This window comes from Cervus canadensis, chromosome 12, assembly GCF_019320065.1.
Source record: "Cervus canadensis isolate Bull #8, Minnesota chromosome 12, ASM1932006v1, whole genome shotgun sequence".
Lineage (NCBI taxonomy): Eukaryota > Metazoa > Chordata > Mammalia > Artiodactyla > Cervidae > Cervus > Cervus canadensis.
This window is the reverse complement of record NC_057397.1, coordinates 71605978-71629788: the sequence shown is the minus strand read 5'-3', so window position 1 is coordinate 71629788 and position 23811 is coordinate 71605978. Positions and strand designations below refer to the sequence as shown.

Below are 23811 nucleotides of genomic sequence, written 5' to 3'. Positions count from 1 at the left end.
TTTATTGGAAGCTAAAAGGGAACATAAATTAATAAACAACGATGCAAATGCTAAATGTAATTCAGATTTCTGACAGAAACAGTGATTGTTTATAAGAATGGAAATTTAAAAAGAGAGCTATTTGTGTTAAAAGAGATGAGTTAGCCAAGGACAGAAATGAAAACCTCCTTGACGGTAGATTGATAACATAGAAGAGTAAGGCGCTGACTCTTGGCCCACCAGTGACCGTGAGAGTTAAATTTACTTTTGGGATGCACGTATCACAGATGCCTGACTTCAGGGTTAAGAAGAAATATGTTCTGACTTGGACTCCACTAGTAATTAGTTGTTTAGTTGCTAAGCAGTGTCCAGTTATTTTGCACCCCCATGGACTATAGCCTGTCAGTCTCCTCTGTCCATGGGATTTCCAAGGCAAGTAATGAGTTGTATGTATGAACTTTATACCTCTTGATACATAATTCACTAATCTATAAAATGGGTACAACTGTTAATGTCATAGGATCATTGTTGTTGAGAAGCCTAAATGAAGTTAAAAATGTAAAGCCCCATGAATATTATTAGTCCTTCATAAGTCTTTGGTACAAGTCAATCTTCCCTTTCCAAAGGAATCTTCCATGTTGTGATAAAAATTTTTTATAAAAGACTTCGCTGTGTGCTTCCTATAGCTGAAGTACAGAGGTTCCTAGTATTGTAGAATAACGATGGTCATATATATATATTTTAATTTAAGAAGGAATAAGCAGATTTCTCTTAGGTTGTGAATGAATCTACTGTGCTATGCTTAGTCACTCACTCATGTCTGAATCTTTGTGACCCTGTGGACTGTAGCCCACCAGGCTCCTCTGTCCATGGGTTTCTCTAGGCAAAAATACTGGAGTGGGTAGCCATGCCCTCTTCCAGGGGATCATCCCAACCCAGGGATTGAACCCAGGCCCCCCGCATTGCAGGAGGATTCTTTACCCTCTGAGCCACCAGGGAAGCCCAAGAATATGGAGTGGGTAGCCTATCCCTTCTCCAGGGGAACTTCCTGACCCAGGTATTAAACTGGGGTCTCCTGCATTGCAGAGGAATTCCTTCCCTGGTAGCTGAGCTACCAGGGAAGCCCTTGTGAATAAGTAGTTGCTATTAATTATTTATCATATATTTATATTAGTTTACAAAGGTGCCAGTGGTATTTGTATACCAGAGTTTCAGAAGCTACTAGTTGGTCACAAATTAACTAACATTTAAGAAAATGATATCTTTGTATCATTCTCCTATTGTTTGGAAATAAGTAAATGCTCTCATTACTTATTTCTTGTCAAAATTTTTTTCCACTGTGTAGCTATGCCTTAGTCCCTTTGTGTTGCTGTAACAAAAATGCCATAGACTGGATGGCTTAAATAACAGAAATTCATTTGTCGCGGTCAGTTCAGGAGGCTGGGAGGTCTAAGATCAAGGCACCTGCAGATTCCTTGGGTGGGGCTGGGCCCCTTCCCGAGTCATCGGTGGCCGTCTTCTTGCTCACGTGGCTCACGTGGCCAAAGTGGAGAGAGCCCTCATTCTGAGATACAGTGCTCGGCGTGAGGAGCGGGGGGAGAGGCTCTCCCTGAGCCAATACGCAATTCAACTCAACTGTGATGCTACCTGCTCAGAAACAGCACCAGGTTTCATAGGTTTTGGGTTCAGATCTACCAAACTACTGTCTTTTCTCCAGCTCATTCTCTTTTCAGACAACAGTTGAAAGCTTGTGCTTCTGACTGACCTACCACAGATTAGAGGTTGCCACAACCCTTCCATGGACTTCAGATTCCGCTCACAAGTCTAGATTGTTGTCTGTACTTCTGACCAACTGACTGTAAATCACAGGCTCCCATGGCCCCTTCCTTAGGTTCAATTAATTGGCTAGAGCAGATCAAAGAACCCAGAGAAACATTTTGCTTACTAGGTCACTAGTTTATTATAAAAAGATATAACTCAGGAACAGTCAGAAGGAAGAGATGCATGGGACAAGGTGTGTGGGAAGGGATGTGGAGCTTACATGCATTCTTGGAGCGTGAGTGAGTGAAAGTTGCTCAGTTGTGTCTGACTCTGCCACCCCGTGTACTGTAGCCCACCAGGTTCCTCTGTCCATGGAACTCTCCTGGCCAGAATACTGGAGTGGGTAGCCACTTCCTTATCCAGGGGATCTTTCCAACCCAGGGATCGAACCCACATTTCCTGCATTGGCAGGCGGATTCTTTACCGCTGCGCTACATGGGAAGCTCAAAGAAAGAAAGACATTAAGCATATTACTAATATTATTGTTTAATAATACACATAATATTATTATATAATACAGCTGATTAATATATATTAAACATCTTTATTGAAGTATAAGTTATTTATAATAAAATGCATATTTTAACACATTCAATTTGATGCATCTTGACATGATAGGTCTTGACATGTATATATCTATGAAACTATCACCACAGTCAAGATAAAGAACATACTCATCATTCATAAGTTTCCTTGTGCACCTTTGTAATCCTTTCCTTTTCCTCAACCTTACACCCCATTCCCTTTCCCTAAGCGGCCCCTTGTTAGCTTTCTGCCACTATAGTTTGTTTTCCTGAATTTTGTACACATGGAATCATACAACATATTTTGTATTTTAGTCTGGTTCTTTCACTCAACACAGTTATTCTGGAGATTCATTCATGTTGTTTTGTATATCAGTAGCTCGCTTCTTTTTTTTTTTCCCTAAGTGGTAATCCACTCGATAATATACAACTGTTTCTATCTATTCATCTGTTTATAGACATTTGGTTTCTTTTTAGTTTTTGTCCATTATATAAAGCTGCTATGAAGATTCATGTACAAGTCTGGACATTTGCCTTCATTTCTGTTAAGTAAAAACCTAGAAATGGAGCAACTTGGTCTCTGGTAAATATATGTATATGTTGAACTTTTAAGAAATTGCCAAACTCTTCCAAAAGTCTTGTACCACAGACATTTCACTATTAGTTTATGAGTGTTCTAGTTCCTTTGCATTCTTGTCAAATCTTGGTTTGATCATTTTAAAATTTTTAGTTATTATAATAGGTTTATAGTGCCATATCATGCTTTTTAATTTATCCTTCCCTACTAACTAATGATGTTTAATGTATTTGTTATTCATATATGTTCTTTGATGAAATATTTGTACAAATATTTTGCACATTTTAAAAGTGAAAACTCAATTTTAAAAGAAAAAAAATATTTGCACAAATAGTGAAGGTAATTTGTATATTCTAAACATATTAGAACATATATCAGATATATGCCTAGTAAATATTTTTGTAGTCTTTAGCTTATCTTTTCACTTTCTTAACAGCTTCAAAAAGTAGAAGTACTTAATTTTTATTAAATCCAATTTAATAATTTTTCTTTTATGAATCATGCTTTTGATTTTTTTTTTGCTTTTGATATTGTATATGGGGAATTTTGCCCTATTAAAAATCTTGAAGGATTGATCATATGTTTTCTGTCACAAGTTTTATAGTTTCAGGTTTTGCATTTAAGTCTGTTATTCATTTTGAGTTAATTTTTGCAAGTGGTGTAAAATGTGGCTAGAAGTTTTGTTTCTTTTTATTTATTTGTTTGTTTTGGTCATTAATATTCATTTATTGAACATGATACTGCACTCTTTCTGGATTGCGATGCCTTTGTAGTTTTGGTGGAATTATTTATTCATGCACAGTGGTTCGGAATTTCTCTTTTGTTGGTACATGTCTATCTTAGTTTGCTATCACAGTGTCATGATCACTATAGTTTTCTGATATGTCCTAAAATCAGGTGGGTTTCCCCAGTGGCGCTGGCGGTAAGGAGCCCACCTGTCAGTGCAGGAGACAGAAGAGATGCGGGTTCGATCCCTGGGTGGGGAGATCCCCCAGAGGAGGGCATGGCAACTCACCCCTGTATTCTTGCTGGAGAATCCCACGGACAGACGAGCCTGGCGGGCTGCAGTCCACAGGGTCGCTCAGAGTCGGAGGTGACTGAAGCAACATAGCGCGCATACATGCAAAACCAGGTAGTGTGATTTCTTCCGCTTCGTTGCTCTTTTGGGTTATCTTCAGTCTTTTGTGTATTCACATGAATGTTTAGAATCAGTTTGTAAGTTGCTAAAAAAGAAAAGACTACTTGGAATTTTACATATTTATTGCAATTTTCGTTTGCTTTTTAATTTTATGCTTGTTTTAGGTAACGTAATTTATTGAGTCTTCCCAGGTTTTAAAAAGAATCTAGCTGTAGAACTCAGTTCAAAATAAACTTTATACAGATAAATAATGTGTTAAAATCATAAGGATTTTGACCGAGAGATGGTGGGATCTGGAAAACTTTCTACTCTGTGTAAATCCTATAAATCAATATTATTAGGACTTTAAAACAATCTTTTTCTTTTTTTTTCAGTTAGATTTACCCAGTTTTAACCTTTCATCTCTTCATTTTTTTTTTTTTTTCCCTGCCTGAAGTATACCCTTTAATATTTTCCTTAGTGTGGTCTTCTGATGGAAAATACTTTCAAGTTTTGTTTCTTAGAAAAATGCCTTTATTTATTCTTCATTTTTGGAGATTTTTCGCTGAAAATAAAATTTGAAATTGGCAGTTATTTTATGACTTTTTGGCTTTGCTTCAACTATAAAGTCAGCTATTTCTCTTGTTGTTACTCCTTTGTTCCTCCTATGAAAATAATTAGACTTCTTTTTGTCCTAGATATTTCTAAGATTTTTCTCTTTGTATTTGGTTTTTAAAACTTTTACTATTATTTGCCCCAAATTTATTTTTTTTAAGTCTTTTGATTTGTAGTTCTTCTCAAAGTTAAGGCTTGCTGTCTTTAGTTTTGGAAAAATTTTAAACATTAATTTATCAAATATTGTTCCTGATGAACTCTTTTTATCCTGACCTTCTGGAACTCTACTTACTTGTAAGTTAGGACTTTTTATAATGTCCTAAATGTCTTCTATCTTGTTTTCTGTATTTGACTTCACTTTGTCTTGTCTTGTTTCAGTTTGCATATTTTATTTTGCTTTTATTTTCCTGTTCACCAATTCTCTTTTGCTCATTCATGGAGCTCTTAATTTCAGTTACTTCACTTGTCATTTCTAAAAACTTCAGTGGATTCTTTTTTTATAGTTTGCAGTTCTTATGCCAAAATCTTCATATTATCATTTAAGTTCTTGGACATTTCAGTCATAATATTGATTATGATGCAAATTGACCACATTTTAAGTTACTATACACTTGGGCTAGCTATTGTTTTACTGATGTCTGTTCTTGTGCCAAATTCATCTGAATTAAAAATAACTTTATGATGTGTGTTGATATCTAGTAAGACAATTTCTTACTAATTTGTTAATTAATTACATACATAAAATAGTATCTTTCTCATTCAGGGACATGGTGTAGATTTTGCATTTTTTTTTAGTTTTCTTTTGTGACTCTTGGAGTTTCGTATAGATTCTATAATTTTTTAGGGGGTCATTTCCTAGTTCTTATATCTTTTTTGTGAATATTGTAAGGGCATTACTTTCTTACTGCATTTTTTTTTTTTCAAGACCAGTCTCAAAAAAATTAATGGGCACAGTTGAAGTAGTACTTTCTCCTTTCAACTTTATTGAAGTATAATTGATACATAGCATTCTATAAGTTTAAATGTATACCATAATAACTTAAATGTATTATGAAGTGGTTACCACAAGTTTAATTAATATCCGTAAGCCTATATAGACACAAAAATGCTTTTTTTTCTTTGAGATGGAAACTTTTAGGATTTATTCTGTTAAAAACTTTCAAATCATTATATTTTTTAAACATTGAAAGTATATGGGAAAGCTAGCTATTTAACTAGGTCTATAAATATCAGTTTTGTTTATCTTTTTGAAGCATCAGTTCTAAGTTTTACTGGGCTTCCCTGGTGGCTCAGATGGTAAAGAATCTGCCTGCAACATGGGAAACCTGGGTTCAATCCCTGGGTCTAGAAGATCCCCTGGAGAAGGAAATGGCAACCCACTCCAGTATTCTTGCCTGGAGAATCCCATGGACAGAGGAGCCTGGTGGGCTACAGTCCATGGGGTCACAGAGTTGAACATGACTGAGCTAGTAACACACACATATATATTGGTAGTTAAATAGCTAGCTTCCCAGTATACTTGCAGTATTTAAACAATACGATGATTTGCAAGTTTTCAGGAGAATAGGTCCCAAAAGTTCCCATCTCAAGGGGGAATAAATTATATATATTAGTAGGACTTTCCTGGTGACTCAGGCAGTGAAGAATCTGCCTGTAATGACGGAGACCTGGGTTAGAGCTCTGTGTTGGGAACATGCCCTAGAGGAGGGTATGGCAACCCACTCCAGTATTCTTGTCTGCAGGATCCCCATGGACAGAGGAGCCTGGTGGGCTACAGTCCATGGGGTTGCAAAGAGTCGGACAGGACTGAGTGACTAACACTTTCACTTTATCTTAAAATGCAAAACCTAAAAATCCATTCAATATAAGTCTAAAAATTTTAGGAAAAAGCTATTGGGAAAACTTTTCTATGAGCAAATAAACTGAAAATATTCTCCATGTTTGGACGTACTATATTAGTGTACATGAATTCTTTACTGATATAATCCATTGTTGTTTGTTGTGGTTTAGTCGCTAATTCATGCAGTTCTTTGCAACCTCGTTGACTGTAGCCTGCCAGGCTCCTCTGCCCATGGGATTTCGCAGGCAAGAATACCAGAGTAGGTTGTCATTTCCTTCTCCCAGGAATCTTTCTGACCCAGGGATCAAACTCATGTCTCCTGCATTGGCAGGTGGATTCTTTACCGCTGAGCCACTAGGGAAGCCCTAAAGTAACCTATACTGCTTATGAATTGCCTTTTAATGTCTGGTTTTACATCTTGAGACTACACTACTTCATTCTCCCTATTTTCTTGTCATTTGAGCTTATTTTTGTCATTTACAGTCCCTTTAGTTGTTTAGTAGAAAATTTAGAGAAGAAATTAGCCATCTTTTACTAAAATTTACCTCAAGCCATTAATCTTATTTACAGAAAGCCAATGTCCATATTGACCTTCATTTCTTTAAGTGTCAATGTGGGTAGATGAACTTCCTCTTGAGGAAACATCAATAATATTAATAGCTATAAGAATCAGTTTTTATTGCTATCTTCTAAAAGCATAAATGAGACAGGAAATAATCTAGGCATTGGATTTGAAAAAATTGTGTCACTGATTCAAAGTTAAATTGACTAGTGTTTTTTACTTTGAAATTTAATTTATAAAACATTTTGAATGTAGTGTTCTTAATAAGTAAGCATCTCTGTTTTTTGTATTTTACAGTATATATACAAAATCCTGGTAACCCATCCTAATTTCATATTTGTAAATGATATACTTTTTGTTTTAGAAATATATATTCTAAGTATAGCTCTCTATGTAGCAAATACATATTCTTTTGTAGAAAAAAGTGCAATCTATACAACAGCCTAGGAATATTTGGAATATGAGTATATACACTGAACATTACAAATAACAAGTCACACAAACAATGTAACTTTTCATTGCCTTTTTTTTCACTTATGGAAATGTTAAGATTACATCTTTGAATCAGTTCAAGTTTTGAATCTGTCACTGAGTTATTAATTCAAAATGAAGTTAAAAATCAAGTCACATTTTCCCTCTGTAGTCAACATTGTCCTTATCATTAATCACTATATAACAACAGCATTTGTTTTCTTATGTATTTGTAATATGGATGATATGTTTTTCCTTAGTTTAAAAGGAGAGAATTGTTGGAATGAAAACTATTATAAAGAACACTAAATATCCAATTCCAAATGATTATTCTCCTAAAAATATTTCTTAATACACAAGGACTTTGGATAAATCAGCTCTTCAGTATAGAAATAGACTTTTATCTAGAAGTAACCGTCTCCTACAGGAGGTCCCATAGGGCTGTATTTCTAAGGCTCCTGCCTGTCCCAGAGGCTGCTCAGCTGACTCACCATCACTTCTAAGGTGAGCTGTTATTTTTCACAGAGTTAAAAGGGGATATAAAGGCAAAGTGAGACATGCTAGATTCTTCCAATATTGTTGAAAAATGTAACAATTAAAGGTCCTTGACAGAAAAATTGTTTTGATTAAATTACTTATATTAAATAATAGTACTTCCACAAACACATATAACTGATTTTTTTTCTATTTTCAGTGATTTTGATACTTACAAGTTCCAAAAGTCAAATTTATCACCAACTTTCAAGTATTTGCCTTTATTTTTCTCTTCTAACTTCCTTTTTTGGTTTTCATACTTGAGACTAGAATTTTTATAACAGTTGAAAATTTATTGCTTTAAAGAATGAGGCAAATTAAACAATGTCCCAAGAATTGCTTCAGTTATGGTGTAGTGAGTCTTGGTCCTTAAGGTGATTATTTCTCTGGTTGTGGGCAGTGTTGCCAGCTGCTGGCTCACAGATGCCAGCTCTGAGTGAGGGAGCTATCCAGCCCAAGTTTGTGCCCTTTTGCTGACATTCAGTAACTGAGGTGGATGTTGGAGACTGTTTTATGCCATATTCACATTATGCATTTCTTGACTTTAGCAAATGTCTAGCTCATTGCCCAACTTGTATCTCAATGTGGATTTATATTCATATTTTAAACACATCTTGAGAAAGTATAAAAGTTTTGCCAGTTTAGATACAAAACCAAAGACATGATCCATGAAAGAAATAATTAATAAGGAAGAGTTTATTAAAATTAGAAATTTCTGTTCTGAGAAAGACAAATTCAAGAAAATGAGAATGAGTTAAGATACATCAAAAGACTGGGAGAAAATACTTGCAAAAACTACATCTGATAAAAAACTGGTATCCAAAATATACAGAGAAATTGTAAAACTAAACAATAAGAAAACAAGTTGATTTTAAAAAATAGACAAAAGACTTTAACAGACACTTCACCAAAGAAAATATACTGATAACAAGTAAGTGTCTGAAAAGATATGTTGCATCACGTGTCATCAGGGAAATGAAAATTAAACAAGAAGTTGATATCACTACACACCCTATCAGAAGGGACGAAGTGCAGGACACTGACAACAGCAAATGTTGGCGAGGATGTGGAAAACAGGAGCTCTCATTCACTTCTGGTGGGGATGCAAAATGGCAAAGCCGCTTTGGAAGATAATTTGGTGGCTTATAGAACTCAACATCCTCTCTGTACATGTATGGTAGTTGCTCAGTTGGGTCCGACTCTTTCGGAGCCCATGGACTGTAGCCCACTGAGGCTCTGCTGTCCATGGAATTCTCCAGGCAAGAGTACTGGAGTGCATAACCTTTCCCTTCTCCAGAGAATCTTCCTGACCCAGGGATTGGATCTGGGTCTCCTGAATTGCAGGCGAATTCTTTACCGTCTGAGTCACCAGGGAAGTTGGCAAGTGATTGTTCTCATTAGCATTTACCCAAAGAAGCTAAAAACTTCTGTCCCCACAAAAATCTGCACATGGGTGTTTATGACAACTTTATTCATAATTGCCAAAGCTTGCCAGCAACCAAGATGTCCTTCAATAGGTGAGCAGATAAATAAACTGTAGTAATGCAGACATTGGAATATAACCCAGAGTTAAAAAGAAATTAACCATGACACCATGAAAGTTGTGGAAAGAACTTGATTGCATATTAGTAAGTAAAAGAAACCAATATGAAAAGACAACATATGATGTGATTTCAACTCTATAAGGCATTCTAGAAAATGCAAAACTGTGGAGGCAGTAAAACACTCATTCATTGCCAGGACTTGGGCAGTGGGAAGGGATGAATCGGTGGAGCTCAGATGATTTTTAGGGCATTAAAAGTACTCTGTATGATATTGTAATGATGAATACATGTCATTATACATTTGCTCAAGCACATAGTCTGTATACCAAGAGTGAACTCCAGTGCAAATCATGAACTTGGATAATTATGATGTGTCAATGTAGATTTATTAATTTTAATAAATATCCTTCTCTGGTGGAGGATGTTGATAATGGGGGACGCTGTGCATGTGTAGATGCGGGGAGCATATGAAAAATCATAGTCTATGATCTCTTGTTAGTTTTGCTCTGAATCTAAAACTTCCCTAAAAGATAGACTATATAAAAGAGTTTACTGACTCAGGCAAATGCAGAGTTAATATGTTATATTACATTAAAATTAATATTTGGTAGAGTTTATTATAGAGATAAAATTTATTTCAACACTTTTGAAAATGACCTCAGTCATATGTATTATAGACTGTATAGTACATATAGTCATATGTTCTAAGAGCCTAAAGGGACTACTTAAATTTTTTGGTTACACTTTACGATGTTTTATGGGGCAAATTATTTGCTATTGTATTATTAAGGGATTTGCAAAGATGTCAAGATATAGGGTAAGAATAATAGTTGATACTTATCGAACTTTATATTTGTTGTTGCTTTTAATGTTCACAACAATCTATTTAGGTGGGAAATATTATTTCCCACTTCGCCCCCTACCATTTTAACAGTTGAGGAAACTAGGGTTTGCAGGTACTTTCTGGCACTCAGATCTGGGACTGAAACTCAGAATGATCTGATAGTGGAATGCCTGTTCTCAGCCCCTGCAATATACAGATTTGACTGTTAATAATCTGCAGAACTTTTGTGCACATAAACTCACACCCTCTGATACACCCACACATGGTACTTTGAGTGTATGTTTTTGAGAGGGGGAGTAGACACAGCAGTTTGTTTGGAAAATAAGGAGAGACCTTGAAGCTTTACATAAAATTAAGAAACATGAACATTCTACATAATAGAACACAGCTGGATTGATGCAGACTGCGGGAAGACTGTGGTATTGCTCTGTGTATGCACATGTGTATATGTGTGTACATGCTGTGTGTTTATACACTCAAGCCTTTCCAAAGAACATGGTAGAAATATCTGATTACAAGGGTTTTAGATGCTCTTGGTGGCATAAATCTCTTAATTCTGTTTATTTAATCTAAGATGTTGATATATACATATATATATATACACACACACACAAACACACACACACACATACACACACACAGACACACACATGCATGTGTGTGTGCTCAGGTGCTTCAGACTCCAAGGACCAAAGAATGCCAGGCTCCTCTGTCCACGGGATTCCCCAGGCAAGAATACTGGAATGGCTTCCCATTTCCTCCTCCAGGAGACCTTCCTGACCTAGGGTTCGAACTCATGTCGCCTTCGTCTCCTGCATTACAGGCAGATTCTTTACTGCTGAACCATCAGGGACGCCTATATATTAATATATAATTAAATTCCCCCTTTAAAATATTGAGCTTGATGGATCTTGACAGTTGCATACCGTTGTGTAACTGTCATCAAAATTCATCCTTTATGCAGTCCATCTTTCTCATCCCTGAACCAAGATATCCCCTGATCTACTTTCCGTGATTAGAGTTTGGTATTTACGAGAATTTCATATAAAAGGAAGCTTGGATGGGAGGGGAATTTGGGGGTGAATGGATACATGTATATGTATGGCTGACTCCCTTTGCTGTTCACCTAAAATTATCACAATATCATTAATCTGCTATCAGTTCCGCTCGGTCACTCAGTCATGTCTGACTCTTTGCAGTCCCATGGACTGCAGCATGCCAGGCCTGCCTGTCCATCACCAACTCCCAGAGCTTGCTCAAACTCATGTCCATCAAGTCTGTGATGCCATCCAACCATCTCATCCTCTGTCATCCCCTTCTCCTGCCTTCAATCTTTCCCAGCATCAGGGTCTTTTCAAATGAGTCAGTTCTTCGCATCAGGTGGCCAAAGGATTGGAGTTTCAGCTTGTACCTCAGGCCTTCCAATGAACACCCAGGACTGATTTCCTTTAGGATGGACTGATTGGATCTCCTTGCAGTCCAAGGGACTCTCAAGAGTCTTCTCCAACACCACAGTTCAAAAGCATCAATGCTTTAGTGCTCAGCTTTCTTTATAGTCCAACTCTCACATCCATACATGACTACTGGAAAAACCATAGCCTCGACTAGATGGACCTTTGTTGGCAAAGTAATGTCTCTGCTTTTTAACATGCTGTCTAGGTTGGTCATAACTTTCCTTCCAAGGAGTAAGCGTCTTTTAATTTCATGGCTGCAGTCACCATCTGCAGTGATTTTGGAGCCAAAGAAAATAAAGTCAGCCACTGTTTCCACTGTTTCTCCATCTATTTGCCATGAAGTGATGGGACTAGATGCCATGATCTTAGTTTTCTGAATATTGAGCTTTAAGCCAACTTTTTCACTCTCCTCTTTCACTTTCATCAAGAGGCTCTTTAATTCTTCTTCACTTTCTATCAAAAGGACATCTGCATATCTGAGGTTATTGATAGTTCTCCCGGCAATCTTGGTTCCAGCTTGTGCTTCATCCAGCCCAGTGTTTCTCATGATGTACTCTGCATATAAATTAAATGAGCAGGGTGAAAATACACAGCCTTGATGTACTCCTTTCCCTATTTGGAATTAGTCTGTTGTTCCATGTCCAGTTCTAACTGTTGCTTTCTGACCTGCATTCAGATTTCTCAAGAGGCAGGTAGATTAGATCTTAATTGATTTCATTTTGCAGTGCCTTATAATTTTCAGTGTATAAGTTGTTCACAACTTTTGTTGAAGTAATTTCTAAGAATTTTATTTCTAATAGATGTTTTTATAATTGAAATTTTTAAATTTTGGTTTTGAATTTTTAATTTCTTTATTGATTATTAAAATACCAAATTTTGCTTTTTAAGTTGACCTATACTATGACCTTGATAATTTAATTTTTAATTCTGCTCATTATTTTGTAGCTTCCTTTTAATTTTTACATATACCATCAAATTATATGAAGTAATAGTTTTACTTATTCCTTTCCAATCTTGATGCCCTTAATTTTAAATAAAATGGAGAGATAAGATGATTCTTTCCTTTTTTTTGATTTTAGACAGAAAGTAATGAATTATTTTCCTCTGAGTATGTTAGTTTAATGTTTTTTTTGTAGATCATTTAATCAGGTTGAGGCAGTTTTTCTCTGTTCCTAGTTTACTAATATTTTTAAAAGATCGTAAATGGAAGTTAAGTTTTGTCAAATGGTTTTTTCTACATCTACTGAAATTATCTTAAGTTTTCCTACTTTATTCTACCATATTGATTTTCAGATATTAAACTTGCAATCCCAGGTAAATTCCAACAGGTCATAATGTATTATATTTTTAACACATTGCAACAATTTGCTCATATTTTCTTAAGAATTTTTCCTGTTTCTCCATGAGAAGGATGAATTTCCAGTTTTATTTTGTGATCACACTCTTTTTTATTGTCTGAAAGGTTTATACGGGATTGGTTTTATTTATTTCTTAAGTGTTTGATAGAAGTCACTGTTGAAGGCACCTGTGTATGCAATTTTCTTTAGGGATGATTTTAAATTATAATTTCAGTGACTTTAATTAATAAAAACTTATTCAAAATTCCTGTTTCTTTTTTCAAGTTTGCTAATTTATGATTTTCAAATCTTTGAAACCTATGTCATCAAAGGTATAGGTATAACTCTATGTGTGTGTTAGTTACTCAGTCTTGTCCAACTCTTTGCAAGATCATGGACTATAGCTTACCAGGCTCCTCTACTCATGGAATTCTCCAGGCAAGAATACTGGAGTAGGTTGTCATTCCTTTCTCCAGGGGATCTTCCCAACCCAGGTATTGAACCTGAGACTTCCGCATTGCAGAAGGTATCTTTATCTAGTCGTATTCTTTTCATGTCTTTGGGATTTGAAGTGGTATCTTCTCTTCATTTCTGAATTGTTATTTTGTGTCTTTTGTTTCTTGATCTTGATTTAGAGGTCTATCAATTTCAGAACCAGAAACCGTGCTAGTGTTTGAGGTAGAATTATTAGGTCATTTGAGAATATAGTGATGAAAAAGCAGATGTGTTGCTCACTTTCATGGAAATTACAGTGTCACAAAGTAGTCTGAGAAAAAACGTGAAAATGTAGATAGTACCACTTATGTTAAGTGTTATGAATTAAACAAATTAGGTATTTTGATAGAGAATAATAACAGGAGTGAAAGATAGGGGATTGGTGCTACAAATTACAGTCAGGAAGGAGGTCTTTTAGTGGCTGTAATAATTAAGCTGAAATATAAAACATGACAAAGAGCTTGCTGTGTGAATGTCAAAGTGAACCTCGTTCTGGACAGAGGGACAACCTACGTGTGGATCTCCAGGTAAGAATGCTTTTGGAGTGTTGAGTTTAGAGTGTTGAAGTAGCTGAATAGAGAGGTCAGTAGAGCTTGGAGGGGATGCAAATAAGTCATTAAGTTTGAAGAATGAGGGCGGATTCAGCTTAAGCAGCAATCTCTCAATTGCTGTAGAAACAGTTCTTGACTTTATATATGACAAGCATACATAAATAAATATTTATGAAACAGTATGGTAAGTTCTACAGCAGAGGCATAAACCATAAACCAAGGTTGACACTCTTACTTTAAATGTCCACATGGTAAATATTTTAGATTTTGGACCATACAGTCTCTGTCACATGTACTCAACTCTGTATCATGGAACAGAAGCAGGCTATAGTTTTACATGAATAAATGAGCAAGACTGTATTCTTTAAAAAAAAAATACAAACCTGTTTTAGAAAAACAAACAAGCAAACTAACTGAAAAATAGACAGTGAGCTAGATTAGTGCATAGGCTATAGGTTTCTGGCCTTTGACATAAGCAACATTTTTTTCTTTCAATGAAATGAAAATTCATTAGAATGAAAATCATACAATTGGGAATTTAAGTGGAGTGTTTGAGAATGAGAACTAGTTTTTGAAATAAAAACCGATGGGGTTACTATGTCAGGGCAAGAAAAATACAAGTTATTGCTGGAATGGCATGAAATGCGTATTTGAAAGGCAGTCAGTATATGGGGAGGGGTGAGTGTGTGTGTGTGTGTGTATGTGTATGATGCAGAGACAGTGGAATGAACAGAAGGGGCACTGGTGAGACAGGAAGTCTGAAAAATGTTCTAAGGTGCTTGGAATTGACAGAGATACATTCTTAAAGTATTTTATGACCATATTTATGTTTAGATAACATTCTTGTGAAAGATGAACTGGAGATGGACAAAGTAGAAATATTTTTGTCAAAAATCCCTGATGGTTTCCTCTTGCTTGTCAAATACATTCAAACTCCTGTTGTTATTGAGACCCTCCATGATCCCCATCCATCAATTCAGTTCATTTCAGTCGCTTAGTCGTGTCCGACTCTTTATGACCCCATGGACTGCAGCATGCCAGGCTTCGCTGTCCATCAACAACTCCTGAAACTTGCTCAAACTCATGTCCATCGGGTCAGCGATGCCATCCAACAGAGGATCTCATCTTCTGTTGTCCCCTTCTCCTGCCTTCAATCTTTCCCAGCCTCAGGGTCTTTTCCAATGAGTTGGCTCTTCGCATCAAGTGGTCAAAGTATTGGAGTTTCAGCTTCAGCATCAGTCCTTCCAGTGAATATTCAGGACTGATTTCCAAACCAGTCAATCCCCATCCATAATTGCAGTCTAATTTAATTTTCCTTAGTCCCACAAAAAAGCCTGTCTCTCAGGCTTATTCCTACCTAGTAATTTGGTTTCTATTATCTAAAGGATCATGGGGCTTCCCAGGTGGCCCTGGTGGTAAAGAATCTGCCTGCCAGTGCGGGAGGTGCAAGAGACATGGGTTCCATCCCTGGGTTGGGAAGATCCCCAGGTGAACAGAACGGCAAGTCACTCCAGTATTCTGGCCTGGAAAATCCCAGCGACAGAGGAGCCTGGCCGGTTATAATCCAAGAGACAGCAAAGAGTGGGACATGACCAAGTGACGGAGCACACCTATCTAAAAGACCAACTGTCCTTGTTTTTATTATTATTATTACTTTTCCAAAAATTTTTATTCTGGAAGAATTTCTAGAGGTTTCCAAAGCCTCTTTTCTTCCCACTCCATCTCTCCTTTGGTGACTGCTGCTCACAGTTAGGCAAAATCTTACATGTACATTTGTTGCTTGGTTTTTTTTTTCTTATGATCTCACCAGAATTATGAATTTTTTGAGCATAGAAATCATGACTTCCTACCAAGCACTGGTCTTAATGCTGAGAATGCTCAAAAGCGCAATAAACACGTCGATTAATTGATGCAAATATCAATAACACTGACAATTTTACCTGAGCACAAGCTAATGTAAAAAACCACAAAAATGTTTTCATTGGGGTTTCTAAAGCTTTTTTCATACTGCTGTTTTATATATATACATGAATTACTTGTACTTTAAAACACTGTAGTAGTAGATTGAATATAAAGTTTTACAACTTCTGTTTTCAGTTTTAGACACCAACATATTTTCTACTTTTGGGCAGAAAGGTATGTCCTATCTTAAATAATTAGTTATGGAATTAGACTGGGAGTGGAGAGTAAGCAGAATAGTCGAGTGTCACAAAGTTGACACAGTGAAAGCATAAGGAGGTTAGAGCTTAGACAATTAGGTATCCTCTGTCTTAAAGACCCATTGTTTTACAATAATGCAGAGTCACAGCTGAAATCTTCATCCTAGGACCATAAGATACTTGCTACCTTTGCTATGGATACACAGTGTATTTAAGAGCCATGCCTCTCACCCCTTTTTGATGATTAACGTAGCACATTTAGAGGAGACTGGTTGCTTTAAAAATAAAATGATGACAGCTTTTTACAGAAGACACTTTATATACCTTAGAGAAATTCAGATAATACAAAGCAAGCCTCTTGTGCCTTGTGGCTGATTCATTTCACTCTTCAGTCCCCTGGAGGAGGCCGTTCTCCCCTGTCATTGCCTTGGAAATGTGATGAGGTCACATTCAGCTTGTCAGTATTCCCAACCCTTTGGTTGGTTTTCCCAAACACTTAGTCCCCCTTGAAAAGAATTAAGCCAGTTGTTACTGATGGGGCTTCATTTTTCTGTGAAAAAGTGGTTAGGGAGATATTAGCTCTGAGGCTGTTTTCCTACTAGACTTGAAATGAGGTCTGTGAAAGTGGTGGGTAGTGTCTGACTCCTGACCAGTTCTTCTTAGGTCTGGGGTGACAGGGCTTCTGTTTTCTAGTATGACCTTTATTGCATTGTAGCTTTGACATCTTTAAGGAGTCACAGTGAGGAGGGTTTATATTATTCTCCCAGCGTATTTAACCACCTGAGTCATAAGTCTTCCTCCAGACCCAGGGGTGTCTACTCCCCTAGTGAATCCTAATCTTGCTTGTTGGCAAGGTCATGCTTACCTTATGATATGGCTTCTCACCACTAGCAGCTCATGGAGCAAAACAGACAATGGGCTTCAGTGCTCCTTGTTAAGCCCGTTTCTTTTTCTCAAAGGTCGAGTAAGCCCAGAGTGCACTCAAGATTCCATTTCTCCACACCATTACAACACAAAGGCGAATCTATACCATAAATACTAAGTAGATACAATTGATTTTCATTTCCTGTGGTTATCGTGGTCCATCAAGTTGCTGACAGTTCTGACCATTGCTTTCAGAGGAAATACAGGGTTAGGTCCCTGGTGAGTCTCTAGGTTCTCATATCTTGATTAATATATATCCTTGTTTTATGTGTTATTCTGTTTAGAGACATTTTTATTTAACATATGGTAGATTCATGCACATTGAACTCATGGCCAGCAGTTCTAACTCATGCCTGAATGAAGCCTATCCAACATTTTCTCCATAAGGCTCATTGCAGCCCTCTTACAATTTAGGAATACTAGACAGCAAGTGTAATAGGGAGGAACCTTTTACAAGTTCATCACTACAGGGATGCTGCCAATAAGCTTAAATTATACATCATGTCCCATTTCCTGGAACCCTGCCTTCCAGGCAATGAGCATTATGCTAAAGTATTCTTGTTTAGCTCACGGGAAACATCCTGGCCAGGCCACCTGTGAATGATTGTATTTATATATCTATATCAATAGAGGTAGAGGTAGAGATACAGACAGAAGCCCTCCCTACAGTCATTCACAGGTTTCACTTTAGTGATTATCAATGAAACTTTTAATTCCTTAAAAAGTCAGGTTCTCTTTTTGTTTTCTCTGTTTTAATTATTATTCCCAGTAGTCACTTATAAGTGTTCCTTGAAAGAAGAGGGAAAAGAAGACATCCCTTCAGTTTATTTATCTCAATATTGGGGGTATAATAGAATTCTCCAGATATTGTCATTTGCTAGTATGGCCTCTGAAGGGTGGACTCAGAGATAAGAGCCTCCAGTTTGTGCCATTGTGCTTCGTCTGCTATAGAAACTTTATTTAATTTGAAGGAAATTCACATAAAAATTATTTAGTTCTCTTTTTATCTTTCATACGTTAACATCTAATTCAAAACCGAATCCTTTTGCTGCTGCTGGGGCTGCTGCTAAGTCGCTTCAGTCGTGTCCGACTCTGTGCGACCCCATAGACGGCAGCCCACCAGGCTCCCCCATCCCTGGGATTCTCCAGGCAAGAACACTGGAGTGGGTTGCCATTTCCTTCTCCAATGCATGAAAGTGAAAAGTGAAAGTGAAGTTTTTTTGCTCAGTCGAATCCTTCTGAGATAACCCTAAAATAGAGGATGTCCGGAATTTGACCCACGTTTTTCCTCCAGTTCCACTAGAGCAAATCTGGTCAGAGCCAGTGCCGTGTGTCTCCAGGTTCATCTTCATGGACTTCTTATCTAGGCTTCTGTTCTTCACCTGCTACGGCTTGCCCTTAACATAGTAGCAAGAGCGGCCCTTCAGAAATTAGACCACGTCTTTCCTCTGCTCCAAATCCTGGATGGTTAAAAACTAGAGTTCTTTAAATGTTCCACAAGGCAGCACATGATTTTAACTCCCTGCATTTCTTCAAATCCATCATCTCTTAGTAACAGGTCCAATGTTCATTCTATTCCAGTTGCATGGTCTTCTTGCTCTTTCTCAAAAATATCAAATATATTCTCCCCTTTGCATGGATGTTTACCTATCCTGAAACCCCTTTTCTCACATATTCTCACACTAACTCTTCACTCAAGAAGACAATTAACCTCCTTATTTATTTGCTAAATGTCTTACTTCCAAATATAAGCTGATGAAACCTAAAAATATATAACTGTTATAATTTTCTTATGTTAGTGTTTAACTGAACATTGTGAAATACAAATTCATATTATTACTAATTTTCCTAAATATATTCATCATTTATTTTCACGTTTTTTTTTTAACAGGAAAATATTCTGATTTTTATTTTTGCACGTTATTCTCAAGTACACAATTACAATAATGTCACACATCCCTATATGATTTTCTTTTTATGTATTTTACTTTTTTTACAAAGTGTACAGAGGGAGGGACATACAATATTTAATAGGATATTTCTACAGAACAATAACTTATATTATGTCCTTGTAAAAATCTGTACCTCTTTAAAACATTTAACTGAAACATCCATTTTTTTAGCTTTGCTAATCAAAATTGTTTTAAGAATTAAAACTAGGTTGTAACTAATGTCAGTACATAACAGTGACTACGATTTCAGTTTCTCTTTATACAGACAAATACACTTTATCATATTCACTTGACCAAACCCTTAAATACCTTTTAAAGGTTTCAATCTTGTGCTTTAAAAAGAAAAGAATGGTGTATGATTCCAGACCATGTAAGAGAAATATAAAGTGTGTAAATTGTTGTGTTCTTTATCTTTAGTTTATTTAAAAAAATATAAATGAGCAATTATATTTTCTGTATTAATTTTTACAAGATGTTTTAAAATTAATAAATTTCCACTTTCACTTAAGTGTTTTCTTTTACACTATTTGTGGGAAAAATAAGGGAGATTTTAAAGGTTCTCACAAAAAAACAGAGCTTTCAACTGTACTGCAGGGCAATGAATCACATAATTGTTAGTTACTTAAAAAAAAAAAAGCATGTTACGGGGGGCAAAAGGGTACAGGCATTTCTATGCCTTGGCTTTTACTGGCATTCAAGGATGGTGTTCATACCAGCCTACAGCACTTGATTTAGAAATGGACTCAATCAATCTAGCACTTCAGAGGCTTGCCAAATACTATTAGATTTCTAACCCTAAAAATATAACTCTTGCAAAGAAGTATCAATGGCAAAGAGAAAGATGAAAGCTAAAAACCTAATAGCACAAAGGGGATGGAGCACCATAATGAAGTGGCAAGGCAGCTAATAAGTGGGGAAAGAATTCCAAAATCTCCCACGATGTGCCAGATACTCATGTGTCAACAGCCAATGTAAGAGACCCCAAAACCTATTTTCTGTTCTCCAAAACTCATCTTAACCAAATTCTAAGTAACCAAGTACATTCTATGTATTTATGACCCTGAATCATGTCTATTTGTTAAAAAAAGTTAACTGCTAAAGAAAAACACAACTGTGAAAGACTTGGTAATGTTCCAAATAAGGCCTCAAAATTTTCTCATGCACTGAGAATACACCTTTACCTTCTAATCAAAGCCAACGTGAGTGTTACATTTTTGAAAGGTTGCTAGCTGTACGGAGAAGTAACAAGCAGTCTCAACTTGCCAAGTGGAAGTCGTAATTAGCACCCATTCTGTGGTACATTGAACCGCTGCTTCCTTGGTCCCCTCACTTGGTGACACAGAGTCCCCTCACGGGCTTCTCAGAGAGAACTGAGGGAGTATATATCTGGATACTCATTAGCTTTTCAGAAAAATATAAAGGCATGAAGCTGAAGTTATATGAAAACATTCTATGTAGAAACATCTTAAGTTCTATTTTTCAGTTACCAAAGATATTTAAAAGAAAATACCTTTACTCTTTAAAAATATTAGTGTCCTTATTTTCCTTCTAATTCTTCACCTGAGTAGTCTCTCCAAAGAGCATGATTTACAAAATGCTCTCTCATGCATCCCTGCATCTTTCATGTTATTGTAAATTTAATACTTTTCATTATTATAGATTTTAAACAACTACTAATTGGGGTTGTGTGTATAAATATGTAAAATAAGCAATACGCACGATACACATGATACATGTCATCTATATGTGCATATACATAAGTCAGGGTACATTCACATATATAAAGTTGCAAAAGATCCTATGAGCCACGAATTACCTCTAGGAGATTCCAAATGCAGTCCTCAGTAAGTCTCATTTGTAGCACACAACCATTTCAACACAAAGCAGCACAGACAAAATACAACAGGATCAAGCAAAATTTTTCAATAAAGTTTTCTAAAAGTTTGCTATGCTGACAAAAGGTGTAAATACTCCAAAGAAAGCACCCCCTGAAAGGATATTTTGTCTGCTGAACAAAACGAAAGGTAAACCCGAACCCAGCCACTGCTCTTCACTCAGCAATGCCAGGGACGCAAAAGCTCGAATGAAAACTTTCATTGTCACGTGGCCTAGGTCATCCTCTCCAGGGTCAGCTTTAAAAATGTACACCTTGATAACTTCAGGGCAAGTGCCATCCACTTTACAAGGATCGATCTCTGACTCTGCATCCACGGTAATTCCAGAGGAACCATCATGTTCTCTTTTGCCAGCATCATCCAAGGAAATCATAAGGTAGTCCTCACAGTTGCCTTTGTCATCCTCCTGCTGGTCCGCAGGGATCCCGTTGGCATCTATGACTGCTTCTGAGGCACAATCTGCTACCAATACTTCTTCTGACACTACATCGGCTGTCAGAGGATCAGTGACAACTTCTGCCTCTACTACGCTATCATGAGCAACGTGTTCAACGTGTCCAATGTCAGACACATGTGTGGATTCACTCGTCAAGACGTGTTCTGGCATAGACATTGAGGCTGAAGTAATATCAGAAGCTAAGACGTCATCTGGGACTGTGCAATGTGCTAAAGACACTTCTTCTGTTACATCTGAGTCCAGCACTTGCTCAGAAATGATGACTGTTTCAGATACATCTGCTTCTTCCATGATATCTGGACATCGAACATCTTCTATAACAACGTCCTCGATAACATCTTGGATTACAACTGAGTCTGGGTCATCGGGAACAAAGTTATGTACAGTTATGTCTGAATCCACAACATCTGAAACAAAAACAGTTTCTTGTACTTCCACAACAATTTGATCACCATCCGTGTGTGTAGCATCAGCTCCTCACAGGACTGTTGTGATGATCAAATGGGAATATATGGGAAGTGTTCTGAAAAACTGTTGTATCAAAAAATGAGTTTGGTTCCTGTGGTTGTAATTCAAGTCCATCTTCATACATGGCCTTTAATTTTCATCAGTCACAGCTCATAGCGAAAATCGGCCCAGCCGGCCTGCGGCCTTCACCTCACGCCTGCAGCCTTTGCCTCCTTGCCAGGCCTCACCGCGGCGCGATGCCCCAGGCCGGCCGCGACACCGACCAGGGCCACCGGGCAACCGTCCCCCAACCCCCGCCCGTTTGTGGAGCGCGCCTCCGCCGCCGCTCGGGGCAGCCGGGCTCCTCCCCGGGCCTAACTGCGGCCTCCTTGGGGCCTGCTCGGCGCCACGCGCCACACCGCCCGGCCTAGCGCGGAAGGGCGCCACGCGGGCCGCCAACCAGGCCGGGACCAGGCGCCTGCGCGCGGGCTAGGCCCTACGGCCGCGGCGGCGCCCGGAACTCACCGGACGGGCGTGCGGGCGGTCGGCGACCTCACGTTTTTATACTATAGAGAATGCAGAAATATTGAACTTCTTGGAGACTCAATTCTCAGCAAACTATATAATATTTTCTTAAACAATCTTTAAGCTCTTATTATATTTTTCAACTAACTTATGCTTTTAGATTATGTGACAATTTTCCCTTGGTTTATATTTCATATCTTTTGGATATAAAAGTATCTTTTGAGCTTCCAGTCCTAGGTTTCAACAACTGACAGTGACTTTACTCTATCTGAGATTGTAACTTTCCATTTTCTTCCACTGAGTTCTCTTTGTCATTTTCCCATATTACTTAAGATATTTTGTTACATGAATAAATGGTTTCCAGCTTTATGTTAATTTTCTCTTAGCTTGTGAAATTTAGTTGCCCCTTGTTGTACTTCCACTGTCTATTTCCCTTGGACTGCAAGGAGATCCAACCAGTCCATCCTAAAGGAGATCAGTCCTGGGTGTTCATTGGAAGGACTGTTGCTGAAGCTGAAACTCCAGTACTTTGGCCACCTCATGGGAAAAGTTGATTCATTGGAAAAGACCCTGATGCTGGGAGGGATTGAGGGCAGGAGGAGAAGGGGGTGACAGAGGATGAGATGGCTGGATGGCATCTCCGACTTGATGGGCATGAGTTTGAATAAACTCCGGGGTTGGTGATGGACAGGGAGGCCTGGCGTGCTGCGATTCATAGGGTCGCAAAGAGTCGGACACGACTGAAAGACTGAACTGACGAACTGACTGTTGTACTTCAGGGAAAATGAAAAGGTGTTTATTATTGAAAAATACATTTTAGATAACATTCTTAATATTTTCCTTAAAAAATTGGAAAAAAATTATTCCTATTTATATATTTATAGTAAATTGCATTTTCTACTTATTTTATCTTATTTAACTTAATTTTTATTTGAGGTTGACTAAAAGAGTTTGACTCAGGGCTTGAGTTGCCTTTATTTAATTAATTAAAATTTTTATATAGCTTTTAAAGTTTGTATTCCATTTACAACTATTATAAAAGACTGGCTGTATTTCCCATCTTTTACATTATACCTCTGAGCATATCTGACAGCCAGAAGTTTGTGCATCTCATCCCCCAGTTGCTATATTGTCCATCTCCATCTCTCCACTGGTAGTCAGTTCAGTTCAGTCGCTCAGTCGTGTCC

The 23811-nt window shown here is 37.3% G+C and overlaps 2 protein-coding genes across 2 annotated transcripts in view; one reads left to right on the top strand and one right to left on the bottom strand.

Moving 5' to 3' along the window:
- Positions 1-23811, top strand: part of CNBD1 (cyclic nucleotide binding domain containing 1) — a 385369-nt gene that overhangs the window by 69964 nt on the left and 291594 nt on the right. The gene's annotated exons all lie outside the window — the stretch shown is intronic.
- Positions 1412-22244, bottom strand: LOC122451486 (zinc finger X-chromosomal protein-like). Its single transcript, XM_043484460.1, has 3 exons — positions 22186-22244; positions 21337-22130; positions 1412-1626 (listed from the first exon to the last, which is right to left on the bottom strand). The coding sequence occupies exons 1-3, from the start codon at positions 22242-22244 to the stop codon at positions 1412-1414; spliced, it is 1068 nt and encodes a 355-aa protein (XP_043340395.1).

Bases quoted from the DNA above. Each gene is read 5' to 3' on its own strand.
- LOC122451486 (XM_043484460.1), bottom strand. From the start codon at position 22,244: ATGTATGAAGATGGACTTGAATTACAACCACAGGAACCAAACTCATTT. The intron at 22,131-22,185 runs AGTTTTTCAGAA...AACAGTCCTGTG, and splicing joins AACTCATTTTTTGATACAAC to AGGAGCTGATGCTACACACA. The intron at 1,627-21,336 runs GTTCGGGTTTAC...GTTTCTGAGCAG, and splicing joins GAGTGAAGAGCAGTGGCTGG to GTAGCATCACAGTTGAGTTG.